Below are 22330 nucleotides of genomic sequence, written 5' to 3'. Positions count from 1 at the left end.
AGTACTGCACCATCAAAAAAGAAAACCAACCAAAACAAAACCAAAAACCAGGGGGTGGGGGTGGGGAAGGAGAACAAAGACGACCAGAACTGCGTCTTGGCATTTATAAATAACTGGTGGAAATGCAAGTGGAAGCAATAGCCAATCACACACCGAACTAGTTTATTTATATGCTACACTGTTAGAAGACTGAAATACCTATTTTTAAATTTTGCTCTATACATTCTGGTAGCTAATCATCACAACGTTCGTTATCATAGCTACGAGCAATTACCATTTGCAACAATATTTTTGTTATAGTTCACACAAAAATATACAGATATTGTACTTATATACAAGCACAAACACGCAAAGAGATTCTCATATTACTGGTGCAAATAAGGATTTCTCATCGGCTTCAAGCAATGAGATTTATTACAGCTTGTTATTGTTCTGTCTGTTTCTCTACAGACATGCATCATCTCGAAATAAAAATTAATGGCTAGTCAAAAAATGCATCAACATACCATTTGAAACACTCCCTCTGCCCATGAAACTTTCTGCCTTTCAAGAGTTAGCAGCTCAAAACAATTAAAGGAAATTTAAAAACCAAACCAAAACAAAACCAAAAATCCTCAGCATATAAAGAATTGCTTTTTAGTTTATTACTACTAATTGTAAAACATTAGCTGCCTTAACTGACAATAGCCTCAAGTCCATGTATTGCTATTTTTCCTAGTTTCTCTTCTTTTACTAGCAAGAATCTAAACCCTCATGTGACATTAACACTCACCACACCACACTCTTAACTCTCACAGCTCATTTATTATAGGGAGCTAGGGACAGGTTACAGAGGAAATAAATTATATTCAGAACAGCAAGGGGTTTCTTTCAGAATGCACGTTTTGAATTATCATCTTTATAAAGAAAGTTCTCAATCATTACTGGGAGAATATTAACATATACAAAGTATATATGTACAAAATAATCATATATACATACACACTATATATATAATTATTGGAATAATCATTAAGTCAATGTACGTCTAGTACAGCTCCTGCTTTAGATAGTTTGTTTCACTTCTTTTCAACAGCTGTATTGTCCTCTTTTAATATTTCCCATATGCAAGGTAGCAAAGTAGAGGAATCTGTTCAAAACCTGCATTTTTGTTCATGATGCCTTCCTACCACGAGTGCAGCTGTTTCTCCTGTTATCATTTCCAGGTGGTCAGTACAGGCTTTCCTGAATCTCTTGCACGATTTCCTTTTACCCCAGTGGATTGCCCAGGACGACTTCGCAAGTCACGATCAGGACCATCGCTTTGTGCCATCTCTTCATCATATCTGAAAAAAAGATAACCTCTCCAATGCCTTGTCCTGTTATTCACTACACAAACAAGAGTGGGTCCTCTATATTTGATTTTGCTTAATATCTAGCGCTGAAATTTAAAACGAGCTGTTCTACACACAGCTTGTATTCTACACATGCACAGTCTGACACGCAGCTATTATTCAAGGAAATATACTACCACATGATGTTGCAATACAGATCAACTGAAATACCTTCAGCTACTTTTTGAAAGAAACAAAACATCTGGCAGCTCTGGTTAAACTCCTGAGTTTGTGAAATTTTATACTTGTGAAAGTTCCCATGTACTTCTGTATTTCTCCTCACTACACAGGTCTGTGGTTAAGCCAGAACATCAGACTGCTGGCAGTTTAATAAAGTCTTAAGCTATTGCTTCAAACAGGATTGTTAGCTGCCATGTTAAAAAACTCCACTGTTGCATCAGAGAGCAAGTAGAGAAAGAATGAGGTGAACAAACAAATGTGCTTAAATTAAATGTATCTGACGACATGCATTTTGTAACACTTAACCACAGTGACAAGTAGTTCTTAAATATCTAACTCCATTATGGCCTCAGATAACCTCAATATATACTTACCTCTCAGCTGCCACACAAATTCTGAGCAGAAATTGGCTATAGATGTGTAATTATAATTATCAAAATACTACAATATTTTTTGAACATTCATAATATATACTTAATCACACTATTGCATAGGTATTTGCAGCTACCATGTATAACACATTCATTTAAATTTAAGTCATAATTCAGACATTTAACCGTCTTTACTAGAATATAAAGAGTATTTAAGATCAGTATAAAGTAGTGGATCTCCTATGTACGTAACACATTCCTGACATACTGAACAACTGTACCACTACTGCTAGAGAAACTATCCAAATATTTTCTCAAAAAATATGAGAAACTATCAAAACCATGGTATTACATCAGTGTTTTTCTGCATAAGACCAATCAATCCTAGGTCAATCCTTCAGTCACTCCAACATAAAGATCTGTCTCCTTAATTTCTCTCTTTGTAATCCAGATTAGGGAAATAAAAAACCAAAAGACCTGACAACGCATTACTATTACATCCATGAATTACAGGAGTCAAGAGGTGTCTCTTCTATGAAGTGAGAGAAAAATTGTGTAAAATTGCTATTATATCAATTTAACTACCATCTATATATTATACTCAATACAACTAAAGTTCTACACATGTAGAAGACAGTCTCTTAGCCTCTATCCCTCAAATCTACACGCTGAAAGTGCAGAAGGTGCAGAAAAGTAACTCTCTCTGGAGAAGGGGCGAGGCAGCTCTGCTTTAATGCACTCCCCCCCCACAACATTGCTACTGCAGCTCCGAAAACACAAAGTGGTACTTTGTGTGCATTTTTCACAACAGAACAAAGTTCACCTTATCTCTACACTATACATTAAAAAAGTGAGGTGACTGGAAAACATTTGCATTTATATAGAACATTGATAAAACTTACAAGACTTCATAATTGCCAAGAACTTCTTTTGGTGGAGATTTATTCCATTTACAGTCTGGAATTTCCCCATTAGGCACAGCAATGTTAAGTGTGTCATTAATAAGATTATACTTCAAGATCCGATCATTAGCGGTACTGGAAGTAAGAGAAGGGGAAGCATTAACCTACAAAAGGAAAAGAAAAACCAGTCAGCACCAATTTTTGAGTGGTACATAGTTCTCCAAACAGCATGTGTGATGACTACATGCACTATTTAGGAAATTAAGACTCAGCGTCTCAAAGCACATCTTTCAGTTCCTCAGACACTGGAAGGAATCCCCCACTGGGCATTTTTCTTTTTACTTAGAAAAAAACCCCCACACCACTAAATGTCTGCAGTGTCAGCCTGAAGATTTTTGTTGAGACTAGATTCACCAGGGTGAATCAGACAAAACATGGTTTTTTGTTTAATTTTCTAAGCTTACATAGATACAAACCCCATAGATTTCAGTGCTTACAGTTTGCCTGGTTCACTCCAACAGCTGCTCTACACAGGAACCTGTGGGTTTCTTTTAGGTAAATAGCTTGTATTTATGTTCCTAATCCAAGTTCTCTCCTGTTAACTTGTGAGCTGGAGAAACACACACATGCTCTCTATTCAAAGCACCACATTGCATCTTGTACTAATTAAAACTGGGATTCATTTACGTATCTCTTGTGTGCCACATTTATTATGGAGAAATGGTATCAGAACAATAAATGTTTGGGGTTTTTTTAAATAAAGTTCATTTACATTTGAACTTTCACTTTCAATTAGATTGAGAAGGAAGAGAGCTGGAAAAAATTTACGTTGAACACAGATCCAAAGTCAATACATTAAAGAGAAAGCTATATGGGAGATGGTGGGGGGGAAACCCCTTCCAAATATCCCAATTACCCATCATCTACCCCTTTTCCTTCCTCACAATCTGCAACATTAAGGCCATAACCTTAATTTAAAACCTAAGTTTGATGTTATGCTCCGTTCAGCCAATGCCAATTTTCCAGCTACTGATACAGGATCTAATAGGGCTGCTATCATCCAGGCTGCCACTGAATCCCAATTGCATGGACATACTGGATTTCAAAGACAAAACATAAATCCACAAACAAATAGAAACAACAAACAAACAGGAAACAAAAGCACATGCAAGCTCGGTCACACAGTCTGTTTTACTTTCCAACATTTTTCTTAATACACTTACATGAGGAACAAAAGACATTGTTTCAAAAGAGGAAAGACTACATTGAAATCTAGCCAGTTTTACTTTGTGAAATGAGAAGGAAGTTTTTTTCCCTGTATTTTATGTAACTTTACCTCAATTAGCCAGGGTTTAAGCTTGTCATCAATGATAATGTCATATCCATAACACTCGAAGCAGTGTTTATCATTATTCATTACAGGCTAAAAAAAGAGAAAAAGATATCCATATGCATTAAAATGAATAATTCAGTAGGTAACCTGAATGCATACTCTGTTTGCTATAAATCACTATGATCACTGTGACTACATTATGAATCTTCTACAAGTTTTCAGTAGTTTTACTCTAATACAAGCGTGCTAACTAGTAAGTTGAGGATTGCCTCTTTTTTTTCCAAGCTGGAAGTAGTATTTCAATATTAATGATTGTATTAATGCCAAGTACTAACATATTAATTTTCCATTATGTTATGAAAAGAAGCGTGTTTTTGTATTTGGCAAAAGTAATAACAATATTTAAAGCCTGCATGCATCAGGAGACATCAGGAAGTTTTACATAACACAGCTTTGCATAATTGTGAATTATTTAAACTTCAGAAAAAGGAGACTTATTCAAAGATGTTTCTTTTACTCTGCTAATATAAACACGCAGTGTAGAAATTTGAGGTCAAACAATTACCAGATACACTTAAAAACTGTAATTAGCTCAAGTCAACTATGATCTTGAAAGTCAAGAGAAACCAAGGACCAAGTTGTGCTTGGATGCACATTCTCTAGAGAATCAGTAGTTTTCCAGCATCTGCTAACCATTTGTGGTGTGCATGGCAAGACTCTTCTTCTGCAGAAATCTCATCAGATCTTTTAAACAAACCTTTGTAACAGGTTAGTGAGATGTTTTCCCCTAGGCTAGTAATGAAAGCTTTTCCGTTCTTCAGGGAGTGAAACGGACAGGAGGAACAAGCATCTCTCATTACGCCTGCCATTGTCAGAAAGACAGAGGAGCAAAATATTTCATGCTCAATAATTCTCAACACTTTTTCCCCTTCTAAGGTTCTTCTAACATTTGGATTAAATCCCTTTTCTTCTCGCATCTGGTTTCAAATATGATTACACAGCAGACAGTGAGTTGAGCCATGCCTCCTCACCTCCCAGTGATCCTAGCTTCATAACCTGTCCCTCTTTCTTGTGCTGATTCTGGTGTTCAGCTGGTCCTTCAGTGAGGTGATTTAGCTTATTACACTGGCACAATACTAACCCATCAATAAAGCAATACAGTAATTGTCAGTTGGGCGAGTGAGCTGATTCAGCTCAAGAAGGTGCCAGAGAGATGGCAGGACCATGTACTTGGGAACAGGACAGTCCTTGGCACTGGCGAGCTCTTCAGTTACCCCAGGTGACTCACAGAGCTATACCTGCTCTCTAATGTAATCACAGGACATTATCCAAACACTAGAAAGTCACTTAAGCAGAGGATTGGTTGCTACTTTTTTTTTAAGTGAGAGTTCATGATAACTCTGTGACTCGTGAGGTGAAAGTAAGTTATGCAACTCTGCTGAACTAAAAGCCTTACGTTTGCTTTGACAAATTGTCCTCCAGAGCTATTTTTTCTTTGACACATTTGTTATTGCTGAAATGGCGTCATGTGCCTTGACAGAGCTGAATACTATTCATAAGAGCAGTTATCAAGTCATATTAACTAGTTCACAGAGCCATCAAGGAAAGGGATTCATCCACTTCTTCAGTAAGCACAGTCAGCTCACCCACTCACCCAAAATTCAAGACCACTCGGAGAAGTCAGGAGACAACAGAATTTTAGAAGTCAGCATCAATGCCATCACCCACATAGCAGGAAAAAGATTCTAGGGGTTTTGACGGCAAACTCACTTCCATGGATATGAGCATCCTGCAGCTGTAATGCTGTCGCTGGCAGCATTCCAGGAACAGTACTCACCGCAACAGCCTTCAGTGACTGTACAATTATCCAGTGAATTTCATCAAATAATTTGTTTGTGACTTCCTTTCCACGTGTGCTCTCCAGATACAGGCGTAAGTTACTCACTGTCCACTTGCCTCCATGGATATGATTGTAATCATCCTGAAAAGTAAAGGAGTTAGTTTAGCCTAAGATTTTTACGTTGTTCTGCAGTTTTGTTTCCTTCGCACAAAAAGCCCACTTACATACAAGTAGTGCTCTAAAAAAAACCTCAGCAAGTTATTTTTACTCTACAGCTTTATGAAGAACTCAGCTTTACTTTGAACTGCCCTCTATATAAACAACTGTTTTTACTATAGCTGTATATGTCACACATTGCAAATCAAGTAATAAATCCTTCTTCAGAGAAAGAAACCAACTGGTACTTTGACTTTATAGTAAAACATAATTTATGATTTGGAAATACAACTTTTAAAATGTGAAAGGAAAGAATTGAACTTTTTCCTCCTCTGGGATAAGGGAGAAATAACTAAGTGAGCAATAGCTAAATTTCACTGAAGTAAGCTGTTTTAAAATGGAGCAATTGAAAGTGCTTGTCTTTGTTTATTCATTTAAAATGTGACTTGCCTGTTTCCCCAAAGGCAAACATGGTGTCATCTTAATGGTGCTACCAACAGTTACATTTAAGAGAACAGTGAAAAGACATGAATTATTTTTAAAGGTTAACTTTTCAAGTAATTTAGTATTTTGATCTAGAAAAAAACATTATGTGCTACTGAAACAGAACAGGGGGGAAAGGAGATTACTTTATATTTGTCTTTTCAGAGGCTGTCAATGCTCTGCATTACATTCTCTTTAAATTTGAAGACAAGAGCAAACTGGGGGTGTTCTTACTGATGGAAAGACACGCATTAAGCCCTCGTATAACTCTCAGGACACATGCTTTGCCCCTTTAAAAAGGTTCTCCTCAGAGTATTTGTAACGATTAATGATTGTATGCCTGCTAAATTATAGAAGACAATGCAGAAAACAGTTCTCAGAGGAACGAAATCTGTGGTCCTCTTAGATGAGGTCGGAGAAACCTCTATCTATATTTAGGCTTTTCTACAGCTCCCCCCTTACATTTGTAAAACTGGACTGTACAAATAAAGACCTCAAACATGGTTCTCAGGACTTGCGGCACAGAAAAAATGTCTTGAGACCAGATTCCAGAGATCAAAGTTTCAACCTTCTTTGCACTGCAGAACAAATACTCACATCAAAATAGACTGCAACTGGGTAGAGCCTTAAACAATCATGGCTGTTTAATTAAAAATATCGGAGTATTTCAGGCTACACAGAAGATCACTAACTGAAAACAATAATGTTGAATTACCGTTGTTTTGTTTGTATTGCACATGCAGTGAATAATGACCTAGAACTGTATTTTCCAGTACAAACATTATAATGAGTATAGTGACTTACTCTTCTTCCTGCATTTCACCATTTCCCTCTCCCAATATAGACTTATACACTTTTCAAATTAGGGGTGTTTTCCTGTTACTTAGTAGGGTATAAACACACTGGAACACTATGGTTCACACAGGGCTTAGAGAAGAGATTAACAGCTAGAACAGAATGAGTTTTTCTAGACCACATAATGATTTTGATAAATTACTTGACTGTTCAAATTAGGTTCTTCTAAAACTGTACATCCTAAGTGCCTCCAAAGTTAGACAAGTTTAAAACACAAGGGCACATAGAAAGGATAGAGTGGCTTTGCATTACACCTCTCACTTCTTTCTACAAAACTCAACAAATATTAGTGGTTCTGAAATTATATAGTTTTTCATATATTCCAGTAATGACTCTACATTTTTAAACTGCTACTTCTATACACATTAATGTTGTCTTCTCTTCAGGTGTCCTCACCACTGCTTTCAGCTCTACTTTTATTTGGGATAGGCAACATACCACATGCCTTACCTCTTCACTACTACTGCAAACAGCACCATGATTTATGCTTTAAGTCATATGGGATCTGCTTTCACCACAACCAATTCTCAGTGAGCCCTGTCAGAACTATAAAGTGTTTGAAGCACTTTACAAATCAGCACCTGAGCAAGAAAATGTTTGTAGTACTGAAAAATGCCACATTTTGACACTTACCCTAGTTTATAACTACCACCACAAATGACATGTCCCTGGAAGTGTTCAAAAACCATGTAGATGAGGCCCTTAGTGACATGGTTTAGTGGTGGACTTGGCAGTCCTGGGGTAACGGTTGGACTTGAGTTGACTCTGATTCTACAGAATGTCCAGATAAAAGCAGTTCTGCTATGCTGCACATCTTACAGAACAATAATGGACACAGCACATTTAGCATGGTTGCAATTTAAGATACATCAAATGTATCTTGTTGAGTGTTGGTGTATGTACACATGAATATATATACATGAGTGTACACGTGTGTATGTACATACACATTTATTTTCCCTACTCTTTAACTAAGAACTATGAAATTAGGAAGCACGGCAGTATAGTTTTAATTACTGTAACAGAGGCATGGTCTATAAATCACGGACATCCGCTAAAAATGCAAAAGGGACAGTCATCATCATCAAGTGGATTCCCTGAAGAAACAAGGCTTGGGCAGTCATAGTGTATGCCCACCTGTGCATGTGCCCCCTGACCCACTGGCCTTTCCTCCCACTAGTGAGTTTCATCCTATTGTGACATAAGGAAGTCCTGTCAAAGCTATCAGGTTTCCACATGTTTTATGAACATCAGTGGCAAATTACAGGACAGAACTGTTCTGCAGGCAGAACTCTGTCTTTGTGCATTCAAAAGGAAGCCACCAGCTGGCCAGGCAGAAAACATCCATCTCCAAGCTCCCAACTGCACACTCCCTTTCTTACCCAGGGAATGAAGTGAAGGGGGCGGAGCAGGTAAAACATGAGAAGAAGCTGGAAAGAAAGTATTGTGATGAGTAAGTGCTGAAAATAGGAAAGCTGAATTAACTTCACAGGAGAGAGAGAATGCGAAGGGAAGATCATGAAGCCGATATTAAAGTGCTGTTATAAAATACAAATCTACAGGAACCAGGCTTCATTAATTCCACCGCTCACAGAATCAATTCCTAAATGAGCATATTAGCATTTAAATGACAGGAGACTTGGAAGAAAACCTCTGCTTTCAACTACTGCAAGTCAGTACTGAAGATATCCCACTCTATTACAGAGCTGCAACTCATCTTGCATACTTTTGACTTGCAGTCTTCTAAAATTTATTTGTTTAGAAGTTCAAGTTAAAGTATTTTAATTGCAAGATGATGAAGAATATGACAAATAAAATCTTTTTATTCCAAGGTTTTGGGACAATTTAATAAAAACAGTCGTGCTACAAAAGAGCACCTCAGAACTAAGTACACTTACCCCATGTTTCTGAATGGCAACGTTTGTAAGATGTACAAACATGTTATCCAGTTCACTTGTACTTGGTGTGTATTTTACTGTGCAAAACCGGCAAAATCCAAGTTTATACCTTAAATGCAAAAAGTCATTAAAATGTGTTAAACCCCAACAAGAAATCAGGAAAAAAGCATCCTAGGATACTTATTTTGACTACATTAAATGTTCTCTCAAAACAAAATACAAATACATACAATCTTACATGTAACATCTCAGTGGACGATATGTAGATACTAAAACATACAGACGAAGATCAAATTTCTTTCCACCAATAAGTAATGGATTGTTAATATAGAGAGAAATCACATAGGCTTCTTTGGAAGACTGAGATACAAACCTGAAAAACACAAATCATGTTTCAGAATGTAACAACTGCAATGATATGATCTGATAAATCTTTTTCTCCTTTAGTAGTCTGTACATTGTGGATTGGCTGAAATCTTTTATCTTCTGCATGTACAATGTATAAAGCCGTAGTGCTAATAATGCACACTTGGCATCAGGTATTATATACACCAAAAAATGTTTAAAATACTATGCAGATGACCAAGATCAATTAACCATTTAAACTCACTTTTGAAGTTAACAGGGTAGCTGACTGCCCCATGCAGAATGCAGCTCTACAAGCCAGTCTTTTTCCTTAGAGAGCACTTAGAGCTTGGCACGGTTCAGACAAGCAAAGAGTATGCAGTACATTGCCTTCATTAGTCAAGGTCATATGGAACATTTGTATTTATGCTTGGTGTGCATTGGCAAACCACTGTGAAAAGCTAAGATAACTTTCAGATTGTGACATTCTTCAGATTCAAAGTCAAAAGGGGAGGGGAAGACTTGAGTGATAGCCAACCAGTCACTTTATAACAGCAAAAAAAATCAATACTAGTTGTGTGATCAAAACCTTTACTAGTCAGAGAAAAAGGAAGATTGCTGACCTGCTTCCTCCATTTGGAAGTAGATCACCAACATTTTTGTACTCCAACTGGATAATGTATTTCATAGAATCATAGAATAGTTAGGGTTGGAAAGGACCTTAAGATCATCTAGTTCCAACCCCCTGTTATGGGCAGGGACACCTCACACTAGACCATGTTCCAATAAATGCACTCTTCCTTTGTACTAATTGAAAAAGTTACTTAATATGTATTTAATAATTACTGAAATTGCTTAGGGAAAGATTTTTCTCTTGTTTCCTGTTATTTAATACAACGAAGCAGAACGATTTATTTTTGTGCAATTTTTTCCCCAACACCACTGAAAGCATTTCTATAAAGAATAGTTAATTGAACAGTGCTTTGTACCTCCTCATACCAAAACAAACTGTATTAAAACCTGCTTGAAGGAGGAAGTCCGATAACAACTGAGATTAAATGCAAAACTAACTATATAATGACAAAGCAATAATAATGGAATACTTTTCCATGCATCAGACAATTAACATATGGTTCACCTCATTACAGAAAGTACGGTAAAGAGTTTGGGTTTTAAGAACTTACGAAGATGTTTTGCTGTCTCGAGACCATTTTTTAATTTGGGAGAGTTTATTGATTAGAAATATTCCTTTTCCTTGAGCTTTGCCACAAGGTTTCATAATCCAGGTGCTGGAGGGATTTTTCCTGAATTCTTCAACAAAGAGATTATAATCGGCCGGAAGCATAAAAGTAACAGGAACAAAATCTGAGTGAAGGAAAAACAAAAAACCAACATAAGGTGCACAATTAAGGACACTGTGTCTGATAAGGCTATTGACACATACAGACTAAAAAATTTCTGTATTTTCAGTTTTCCACCTTCATTAAGACTTACGTTGCTTTTCATCTCTTCTAAATTCTAGGTTTAGATTTACACTTGAACAAACAATTGCAAAATATTGCTGCTAACTTTGGCTAAGTAGGTTTTAATTCACATTCATTAGCCTTCTTATTCTGTTTATATGCTGTGAAATTAGAGTACTATATACCATTCCAACTTAATCAAACTTTCTCAATTTCCTATGTCAGTTTTTACCATTCCATTAACTAACTTATCATCCTCTGTGCACCAAACATGTGAATGCTGGTGTCGCTTCCCCTCTGGATGAGGTAATTTTTATTTCCATGTAACTCCCATTAGTCACTTACTTGTTCCCACAATCAGTATTACAATGCTTACTCAAATGCAAAGAAAAGCATTTGTCACTTTTTGCTGTCAAATTATTTTCACTTCCATCCATAAAGAATTGCTGCTCTTTTCCAGGGATGAACAGTGCTTTCCTTTCACTTTCCCAAAATGTAAATCAGTTCAACATATCCCCACTTCTGTTTCGCTCCAATGCTTTCTGACCTCCAAAACAACTTCACTCTCCTCATTCCTGATCTACTGCTGGTTTGCCTTTTGTTTGTTTAGTTGTATTTCCTAGCAGTCATTACTTGTTTTCCAACTTCCCCCAAACTTCTCCTCTAAAGAGTTTGTTCATTCTGTTCTGCTGAGAGCCTCTCTGGAAAAGTTAGTTTTAGTTTTTGCTCCAGTCTAAGATACTCAGATACTGCTTTTTCACTTTTGAATTAAAGAAACTCCAGCCCCATCTCATGTGAAGTTCCAGAGTCCTTTGGTTTCATCACTAATCTTATTGCAGAGTACCTTAATCCCACAATTTTCCCTCTTCAAAATAATTTAAAACAAAGCAAAATCAACAAAACCCCAACCAATCAACCCACCTCTCCCCCTCACTCCCTCCACCCCAACCACAAAAAGCCTAGTTACAAATCTAGTTCTGTACCCTTATACTTAAAAATAGTAATTTCATTATCATTTCATCCAATGTTGCTTCAGGTAATGCTGCACTGTTAAGTTCAATCTTCTTTAAGGACCTTACTCCTAACAAACCAAAGTCTGAATACAACTTCCATGCACACAAACTGGATTTGTGCTCCTCTTTGAATATTGCTGAATACTAGCAAGTACACAACGGAGGAAATGGGCCTTGGTGCTTTTGTAATGCAGCAGGAAAACAGAAATGTTCAGTCTTTTATTCCTACTTTTTCTCCAATTTCAACAAAGATCCTGAACAAGTGGCATCCCCTCTATTCCTCTCAATTTGTAAAATATTAGCTATTTTCCTTCAAAGAAAAGTTTGTGAAAAGCTTTGAAAACATAGTATTTCTTACAAAATATTCAGTACAACAGTTTTTATCACTTTACCTATTCTCTGTTTCCTTCTGCTCTAATTCAGACTTGAAGGGAGAGAAAAGGAGGAGAACACAGAGAGAAAAGGCTGAAAATTTTGCAGAATACAGCAAACAATTTTAGGACAAGGTGCACTTCATTGACAGGGACAGAGCATTTCAAGATAATTACTTTAATGTTCTAACACTTCAGAAGTTCAGTGCTTTATGCACAGAAAAGCTAGGTCAATTCTAGGTTACTGACTACACAGGAAAAAATATGAATGCTGATAATGAGAATCACATACCCAAATAAATATATTTCCCATTTTCATCCTTTTCTGCAAGAGGACTTCCTTCTTTCTCAAGTTCTTTCCTGTATCGCTTGATATTCTTTACCATTAAATCTTTTCTGGTCAGTTCATAGTGGTTTGGGAAATGATTGACAATCTGGTCATCAGAGAGGCGGTAACCAGTTTCCACGCTGAAAACATTTCTGATTGTTTGTACGCTCATCCTGCAATCAAAGACAGATACCAAAAGACTTCATAGAATCATAGAATGGTTAGGGTTGGAAAGGACCTTAAGATCATCTAGTTCCAATCCCCTTGTCATGAGCAGGGACACCTCACACTAGACCATGTTGCCCAAGCCTCTGTCCAGCCTGGCCTTGAACACTGACAGGGAGGGAGCGTTTACTTCTCTGTGCAACCTGTTCCAGTGACTCACAGTAAAGAACTTCTTCCTTATATCTAACTTGAACTTCCCCTGTTTAAGTTTAAACCCACTACCCAAGAATCACAATCCAGGAAGATAAAAGTTGGTTGTTTTTTTGTTGGTTTTGTTTTTGTTTTTTTTTTTTTTTTGTTACATACACTTCAACTTTTCTCTCTCATTTCTCTTTAATACCTTGCAGCAGTGACAATGCAAGATGTGCTGAACTTCTGTTAACAAAATCCTCCCAGAGCTTTTATTGATCCCTATACTACGACTAAAATAGGCACAATAAGAGAGGAAAGGAAGATGATAACTTGGGCCTACTGGACTCTGCCTTGCTGATATCAGGTTAAGCCCCAGAAGGATCTAAAAATGGCCAACACACCCCCAAGTGCTACAGAAGCAACTTCTGTTACTTCTCTTCCCGTAAACTCAGCTTCTCTCTTAAAAAAAGCCACAAAAACAACCTCCTACTGACTACCTTGCTATTCAGATTATCAAGCATATGAATTGAAAACAGTGATTCAGAGATCTTACTAAAATCACCCGTAAATGCCAGATCAGGGGCTGCAGTGACAATGCCATCACATATCTACTTTATTTTTCACAGAAAATAAGAGTGGTACTATAGATATGAAGAAAATTCTTATTGCATGTCTCATATTGGAAATTGAAGAATATTTCCTGACTGCTATCAATCTGCTATGTTATCATTTCAGGAAGAAAAAACCAAAACAAAACAACCAGTCACACAACAGTCTCTATGAGTGCCCTGTTCCACCACTTCCCCTCAACCACATTCCAAAAGCATGAGAAGATTACTAGATTCCTACCCATTTGAATAAGTGGTTCACAAAGGGTACACTTGGCAGCACAATCTGCCATTCTGCCATATTTGAAAGGGACAATATAAATTGTTTGGTTTACGTACAGGGTACTGTTTCTGCCAATTAATAGATTACTGCATTCTAGGACAGCATTTCATGGTCTTACATTACACAAATGCCAAAAGAGAAGCTAGATTCTTTACTCTCCTCCTTTCACCATTGTTCTGATTTAACTTCACATTCACTCTAAGTATTGAAATGTTGAATAATCAGCCTGTATATAAATCATTATCATGAAGAAGTACAGTCCTCAAAGCCTTTATTATAGAAGCCTGGACTCTGGTAACAGGGCAAGACTCCATCACACGGGTAAAAGAATATTTAATCATATATTGGAACTGTGTACTCTTGGGTTATTTTATGTTGAGTTGCCAGAAAATTTTGGGAAAAGATACATTCAAAGATTCCCCTCAGGCCACTTATCCCCTCCAACAGTAATGGAAAATTTCTGCTTACTGCATTAAAAAAACCCAAAACAAACCCAAAATCAGATAAAATCGGGTATCACAGTTCAAAAAACACTGAGCACAGCCTTCCCCCTGGACTGTTCACAACTGGCATTCCCAGAAGTGGTCAGTATCTTGCTAGGTCACTGACTTTCCACTCCCTGACTATATCTTTGGCAAACTGCAAAGATACATGAGATCAGTAGCACGGGAATGGATCCATGCAGATGGGACCTTCTACCCTGAGGAACCCCAATGACTTTAGCAGGCCTGCAGATACACAGGAGTCTACCTGTTAGTTACAGAAACAGTGTTATACTCGTAGGAGCACTGTGGTAAATCAATGATAATTTCTGTATCTTTCACTTTTTAATATACATTTTTTTATATTATTGATGATACTAACATAACATATTAAAACGATACATAAAACTAGAAATTGGTATTTTTAATGTACTTACCAATAAAAATTCCAGTCTTCATTTTCTGCCACCTGAATCCAGCCTCTTTTTTCAAAGTTGTTTATTAGAACAGATTTTTCTATGTCAGTTACCCACTTTACTTTTCCTGCCATTATCCTAAAGCAGAATCAACCTATTAGTAAAGAAAAGTTTAAAGATGTGAAATTGAAAACAGGGGAGGACACAAACCAGGAAGGTCAAAGTGGATGAAAAGTGCCATCTAGAAAGGTCAAACCGGGTTGCTCAGAGCTTTATCCAGCCATGTTTTGAAAACCTCCAAAGTGCCATCTAGAAAGCATTTTAACGTAAGATAGAAGTAGCAAATTAAATTAAAAATCAAGGAAAATAATAGGACTGAATTTGTGAACTGGACAACTGCAAACAAGGACACTAGTTACAAGGACCTTTCATGCTCCCCAGCCAATCCACCCTTTCTGAATGGGCCCACAACTCACATCTCTCACTAAATACCTTAATGCCAGAAATCACTGTTGTACACTTATTGTATAATGATTACAGAACTGAACATAGAGCATAGACAACTTTGGGGCCCACAACACAGGAGGGACACGGATGTGCTCGAACAAGTCCAGAGCAGGCCATGAAGATGATCAGAGGCCTGGAGTACCTCTCCTATGGACACAGGCTGAGACAGCTGGGCTTGTTCAGCCTGGAGGAGGCTTCAGGGAGACCTCAGAGCAGCTTCCAGTACCTGAAGAGGCCAACAAGAAATCTGGAGTGGGAAGATTTGTAAGGCCATGTAGGGATAGGACAAGGGTAAATGGCTTTAAACTGAAAGAGGGTAGATTTAGATTTGACATAAGGAAAAAATTCTTTGCTGTGAGGGTGATGAGGCACTGGCATAGGTTGCCCAGCGAAGTAGTACATGCTCCATCCCTGGCAGTGTTCAGGGCCAGGCTGGATGGGGCTTTGAGCAACCTGGTCTAGTGGAAGGTGTCCCTGCCTGTGGCAGGAGGGTTGGAACTGGATGGTCTTCCAACTCAAACCATTGTGTGATTCTATGATTTCTAACCAAGACTTACATGCATACACCTTTCTGTTTTATTTTGAAGTAGGAGAGTTCATATGGATCACCTCCTGACTGTAGAATTAAAAAAACACTATTCCAAGATAAATCCCTTACGTGCTCTACCAAGAATCATGATTTCCTATACTGCAAGGAAGGGAACCAAACTAACATTACCAACTTTGTATTGTCTTCTCTGTACTTCATGCAGGCTCCGATTTTGCCTTCTGATCTAGTGGGGAAGGGGGAGATGGATAAGTTGACATCATTAGCAAGGCCATAGGTGGGCACTGGGGACCCTGCCTGCCTCTTGCTTTGCTGGGGAAAAGGCACCTCCCCAGGGGGCAGAAGAGGATGAAAGGTGGTAAATGTGAAATAGAGGTGAAATGTTGGAGACTGACAAACGGACTTGTCTGGAAAAGGCTGCACTGCAAGCAGGGTTTATTTCAAGGCCAGGTTGGATGGGGCTTTGAGCAACGTGGTCTAGTGGAAGGTGCGCCTGCCCAAGGCAGCAGGGTTGGAACTAGATGGTCCTTAAGGTCCCTTCCAACTCAAACCATTCTATGATTAAAACACTGACAACAGATTTCTGCAAGTTTACGGTTGCTAGGGAAGTGCTTATAAGCTGCATTTCAATTCATGACACCTAGGTGTCACCTTCTACATTAGATCTCTCACACGTCCAGGTCAGCCTTTACTGTTAGGGCTGCAGGATTGTCTGGAAGGGACCTCAGGAGGTCTCTTGTCTAGCCTCCTGCTCAATGCAGGGTTAGCTATAAGGTCAAACCGTGCTGCTCAGAGGTTTATCCAGCCACATTCTGAAAACCTCCAAAGATGGAGATAGCACAGCTTCTCTGCGCATCCTGTGTCACTGCTTGACTGGTCTGAATGGGAAAAGGTGCTGGGTATTGTGTGTCCCCCACATATTGTCCCATCTATTCTGGAACTCTTCTTTCAGCTTGTGTCTGATGTCTCTCACCTTCCCACCCTTCACCCTGCTAAAGAGCCTTGGTCTGTCTTTTTTAATAACCTCCTCACAGGCAGGCTGTGATCCCAGAGCCACCTTTTCTCCAGGTTGAAGAAACACAGCTGCCCAGCTTCACCTCACCAGACAAGTGCTTCAGCCCCCTGATCACCTTGGTAACCACCCCGCTCAACTCACTCCAGTTTATTACTGTCTGTCTTGTTCTGAGGGCTTGTGTGACTTTGTCAATCCTCTGATACACTGTATTGCATCCTTGTCCTTTTTGTTTGAGAAAGACAGGCAAATCTAGCAAGGTAGGAATGCAGAACAAATGCACTGAAGAAGCGTGGATGAGCCCAGCACCCACAACTGCCCCTTCTGTGAAGTGCAGGCTGAAGCTTTCTGAAAGCAGCAGGCACTCACCAGCTTGCACTCTCCTTTACAAGAGCTGTTTGGTGAGATCACTGTCTTAAATTGTGCTTTAATGCAATACCAGTGAAAATGGGGGCAAAGAAGCATGAATTGAAGCATATCATCCTTTGTGCATACATAGTCAACAGCCAAAATCCTACAATCCAGTTGATGTGGACAGTACACTATATACAACAAAGAACTTATTTACCCCACCTCTAAGTAAGTGGTGATCCCAGGATCTAGGTCTGATTGATATGTAACTTAAGCAAGCTAACATACATTCATGAGCAAATGACAGTAACTGCTAAAGCTCTCGTAAGCAGTTTCAATGCTGCTGCTTAAGTCTTTCTGCAGTTCATTTCACAAATTACTTTTACAATTGCAGCCTAGTGAATCTTCATAGTTATGTTTCACAGAAAACAAGTGCAGAGAAGTGCTAATTCAGAAGAAAATCTTGTTAAGCCAAAAGCAGATTCTTTGGCATACCTTTCTCCCAAGGATAAAAACTGCCATGCAAGGGAGTGGGAAAGAGCAGATACACACACATGTAACACCCCCTACTGTTCCTTCTACATATAATTTTCCATTCAAAAGCCAATTAAAACTTCAAATCACCTTTACTAATATAGTGGTGTAATTAATGGAAGTAATGAATGTAGTTAGTACAATTTCTGCAACTAAGATCCTGAGCTGGAATTCAAGGGGTCTTCAGTTTCCAGGACTACATATGGAGATGCACACTTGTCAGCAAGCTAACAGCCCTACGATTTCTCTCTTCCTGGGAGGCATTAGTCCCTTATATAGTGCTTCCACCTTCTCCTTCCTAGACTACTTAAATTGCCAAATTCCACAAGGCAGAAATGTTTACTATCAGACTTCGATTGTAAAGAGTTTTAGACATACTTATTTGTATTCATGCTGATAAGACAAGTCGAATTGAGCTTAAATAGATTAAAAAGAAAGAGTGTATGAAGGCTCAGGGTCTGTCTTTTTCAGTGTGTTTAAACAACACCTGCTTCTACAAGGTCATGATCTTTCTGTAGGCCCTCCAGATACTACCAAAACAAAAATAAATGAAACACAGGGATTCATTTATTTGTACTGAAGTATGCATGATTCATCATCAGTGACTCACTAGTATCACACACATGCTTGTTGTGGTTTTAAAAGTTCAGGGATTAGTCAGCTTGGAATAGAATTGCCCCTCCAAAAGGAAATGCTTTAAATAACACTAACCAAACACAACGTAAAATTTTCAAAAGGCCTTAAAACATGTCCTCCACATCTCCAAACTACACCATAAGGTTACCAACATCCAGCCCCAACCCTATACCCATTTCTCTATTACCCAAGTCCTTGATCCATCTCCCTGCTTCCCCAGTGTGTCTTGCTCCAGCACCTTCAGCTGCAACTGCCTTCAGGGCTTGTTCTTCCAGAAGGGCTGCATCAGACAAATGTAGCCGCCTGGGCCTCTGCCTTGATAGAAGCGTGTAGCTGCTGCGGGGCAAAGATTAGGATACTGGGAGCACTGCCACAAGCAGGGCTGCTTTGCCAACACTTCTAATGCTGTAATCTCATTTTTACCCTAGGATGCAACAGCTGCTACAGCATCCTTTCTGTAGGATTCTTTATGAAGAGATTTCAACACATACTACACATCCTACAGCTAGGAACACTGGAAGACTGCATGTGCTAATCCAGCAAGTGGATTTTGTGGTAGATTGCAGGTGGGACTGCTCCATGACTAGTTACGCTATACAACTCCCAGAGATGGCATGGTTTGATTTCAGAAGCCAGAGACAATTCAACAGCAGACTTGCGCACAGGAAGGTCAGTAAAAATTAAACTAAAGCTAAAAATCAAAGATAACTTTCCCCACAAATACTCTTCTCCTGATTTGGGAACTTTAGGCCTTATAGGTCCATCACCTGACAGGATGGTTGAAAGGTTAGCAATACAATGCAGACTAAAAATTAGTCCTTGGTTTATGCAGACAGTTTGACCATCTCAGATGATGTTTAACTGCCCTGTAAATAAAATCTTCTCATTTTGTGTAACCCACAAATTAGGAGATGTATTAAGCTATATTATTGAAAATAAGCATTTTTGATACAATTTTAATACAACATAGTTTTCTACAGGAATCCTCTAATCTGCAATTAGGTATGCCAGACAACCTGATGAGATTGCACAAGATAACAATGTGTTCAAAGTTCTGGTCAGCTGAGATCCTTAAAATGGCAAACAGCTGTATAACACAGCCACAGCCAGCCTACTGCATATAGTAGGGTAATGGTTCATTAAGTCAAATCCTTCACAGAGCACCAGACCTCCTACTCAGGAGACAACACATGTATAATACAGGTACAGCAGGCCTGACACTTCCCCAAAACACTGCTGTTTCTGCCCAGACTGGTCCCAGGGACAGCAAGCAAACACAAGGAAGCTTGGCAGCAGCCTAAACCCAAAGTGAGGGCCTCTTGCCCTAGCACAAATTCATGTGGTGATGGCGAGATCCAAAAGCACCCTGGTTGTCATTACTGCCACTATGGAAGCTACTCATGCTGACTGCAGAATCATAGAATCATAGAATCATAGAATGGTTAGGGTTGGAAAGGACCTCAAGATCATCTAGTTCCAACCCCCCTGCCATGGACAGGGACACCTCACACTAAACCATCCAACACAAGGCTTCATCCAACCTGGCCTTGAACACTGCCAGGGATGGAGCATTCACAACCTCCCTGGGCAACCCTTTCCAGTGCCTCACCACCCTAACAGGAAAGAATTTCCTCCTTATATCCAATCTAAACTTCCCCTGTTTAAGTTTTAACCCATTACCCCTTATCCTGTCACTACAGTCCCTGACAAAGAGTCCCTCCCCAGCATCCCTATATGCCCCCTTCAGGTACTGGAAGGCTGCTATGAGGTCTCCACGCAGCCTTCTCTTCTCCAGGCTGAAAAGCCCCAACAGCTTTTCACACTGCAAAGATAAGCATAAGCAAGTGGTGCCACTGCCTGCAGCACCTGATCTAGCAAGCTCTATTTGCTTCTAACAGTCGGAAGACATAATTGTGTTTCATAATGAAGTTTATTACCAGAAAATCCAGTTCTGCTGATGGGGTTGCTCCTTTAAAGGAGACAGGGAGGGCCTGCCACAGCGATTCCCATAATGTTAGGGAGAAAAAGGAGACGAAGCCTGGAAGGGCTGCGTGGCTGAGCTGTGGGCAACGAGGACCATGGGGAGCAGGAGGTCACCACACGTGCCAGGAGCAGACGCGCGTACACATGCTCCCACAGGGAACCACAGTGGACTCGGGCCTTCAACAACATGTCGTGACAGCCCCACAAACATGTTGCCTCTGTCTAGCTTTGCCCTTGTGCCTCCCAGGGACCCTCCGACAGTGGGCCCGCAGGGTGAACCTAAGCGAGGTGATTACCTCACCCCTCCACCTCCGAGGAGGGGTCGCGATCCCGCAAGGACCTTCAGCTGTCGCGATAGGCCCGGTGGGGGAAGGAAGGCCGAGGCTCTCCCCCACCGGCACCGTGTGTCTGCGGGAGGGGGTGGGAGAGGGATGACACCCCGCCCGCTGCCCGCGCTCACCTGCCGGCGCGAGAGACGGCCGCGACTCCCCGTCAAACCCAGCCACGCCTGCCGCTCGCTTCCATCGCCCCGGCCGGCGGCTCCACCATCCCCCGGGCCCTCCCTTCCGGCACCTTCCCTAGCAACCGCGACGCGCCGGGGCGGGACTTCCGGGGCGGGGCGGCGGCAGGGAGAGCTCGGTTGCCAAGGAGACACGCGTCTGCCGCCATCTTGTGTCCGTAGCGAGGAGGCCCGATGCGAGCAGGGCCTGTTGCGACAGGACGAGGGGTGATGGTTTTAAACTAAAAGAGGGGAGATTCAGGCTGGATGTGAGGAAAAAACTACAACAAGGATGGTAAAATACTGTCACAGGTTGCCCACAGAGTTGGTGGATGCGGTATCCCCAGAGACATTCAAGGTCAAGCTGGACGTGGTTCTGGGCCACCTGATGTAGTTGAAGATGTCCCTGCTCACTGCAGAGAGGTTGGACTAGATGAGCTTTGAAGGTCCCTTCCAACCCAAACTGCTCTATGATTCTGTGATACCTAAAATTACCCAGGGTCTCTCACACCAAAGCTCAAGTCCTTGTCTGAGCACATCAGGTGCAGGGAGGTTTATCACCACGTGGCTGAGAAATATCTTCTTGTATTGCTACTGTTCTGAGGAAACGTGTCAGTTCTGCCTCAGATTACCAACAACTGTGATTCGCAGCGAAAACTGGGTGGGAGAAGTAGTACCTAAGCAGTTACGGCATTAGTGCCTGTGCAAAGAAGCCCGGTTTACATGCACAAAATTCCTTCCAAAAAGAGAGATGTATATTAAGGTTACTGACATCACATGATAGGCTCAATGCAAACCAATAATAAGGTATTTAATGAACTCCAGAGATCCAAAGAGTCTCTATGGAAAAAATAAACTATTCTGTAAGACAAATTGCTGATTAAAAAAAAAATAAATTAGATCCATCAAGGCAGTAGCTGAATTAAGCAGTTTGCAGTGTGTTGGCATACAGCAAGTAACTGATACGAACCTGTGTTTCCTAAAAGCCTTAATTCCCCAAATAGTCTGAAGATAATAAATATGCTTTGTGATTTACCAGATCATCCTATGGTAATAGTCTCAGTTTCAAGGATGCAACTACACAGAAATAGTTAAATTTAATAATTCATATAACCAGAGCTACTGAATATTCCCTAGCTTAACTGTGAAAGAAGCTGCAAATGCAGTGTATCTTCCTTCATTCACGTGCAGTGGAAATTTTCTG

General features: G+C 39.9%; 1 protein-coding gene across 4 annotated transcripts; it reads right to left on the bottom strand.

Annotated features, from left to right (window-relative positions):
* Positions 1–784: 784 nt before the first annotated feature.
* Positions 785–21191, bottom strand: TTLL1 (TTL family tubulin polyglutamylase complex subunit L1). Of its 4 annotated transcripts, none has more exons than XM_065673292.1 (10): positions 21088–21191; positions 15079–15211; positions 12876–13084; positions 10921–11101; positions 9630–9764; positions 9392–9500; positions 5997–6140; positions 4163–4249; positions 2827–2990; positions 785–1325 (listed from the first exon to the last, which is right to left on the bottom strand). In XM_065673292.1, the coding sequence occupies exons 2-10, from the start codon at positions 15189–15191 to the stop codon at positions 1196–1198; spliced, it is 1272 nt and encodes a 423-aa protein (XP_065529364.1). In that variant the 5' UTR covers positions 15192–15211; positions 21088–21191; the 3' UTR covers positions 785–1195. The 4 variants fall into 4 exon arrangements, with proteins under 4 accessions (XP_065529364.1, XP_065529372.1, XP_065529381.1 ...); XM_065673300.1 differs by having other exon boundaries at positions 15079–15195; XM_065673309.1 differs by lacking the exon at positions 4163–4249.
* Between the last annotated feature and the right edge of the window lie 1139 nt (positions 21192–22330).

Source organism: Lathamus discolor, chromosome 1, assembly GCF_037157495.1.
Source record: "Lathamus discolor isolate bLatDis1 chromosome 1, bLatDis1.hap1, whole genome shotgun sequence".
In the NCBI taxonomy this organism is placed as follows: domain Eukaryota; kingdom Metazoa; phylum Chordata; class Aves; order Psittaciformes; family Psittacidae; genus Lathamus; species Lathamus discolor.
The sequence above is the reverse complement of the archived record's forward strand: the minus strand, read 5'-3'. Positions and strand labels throughout refer to the sequence as shown.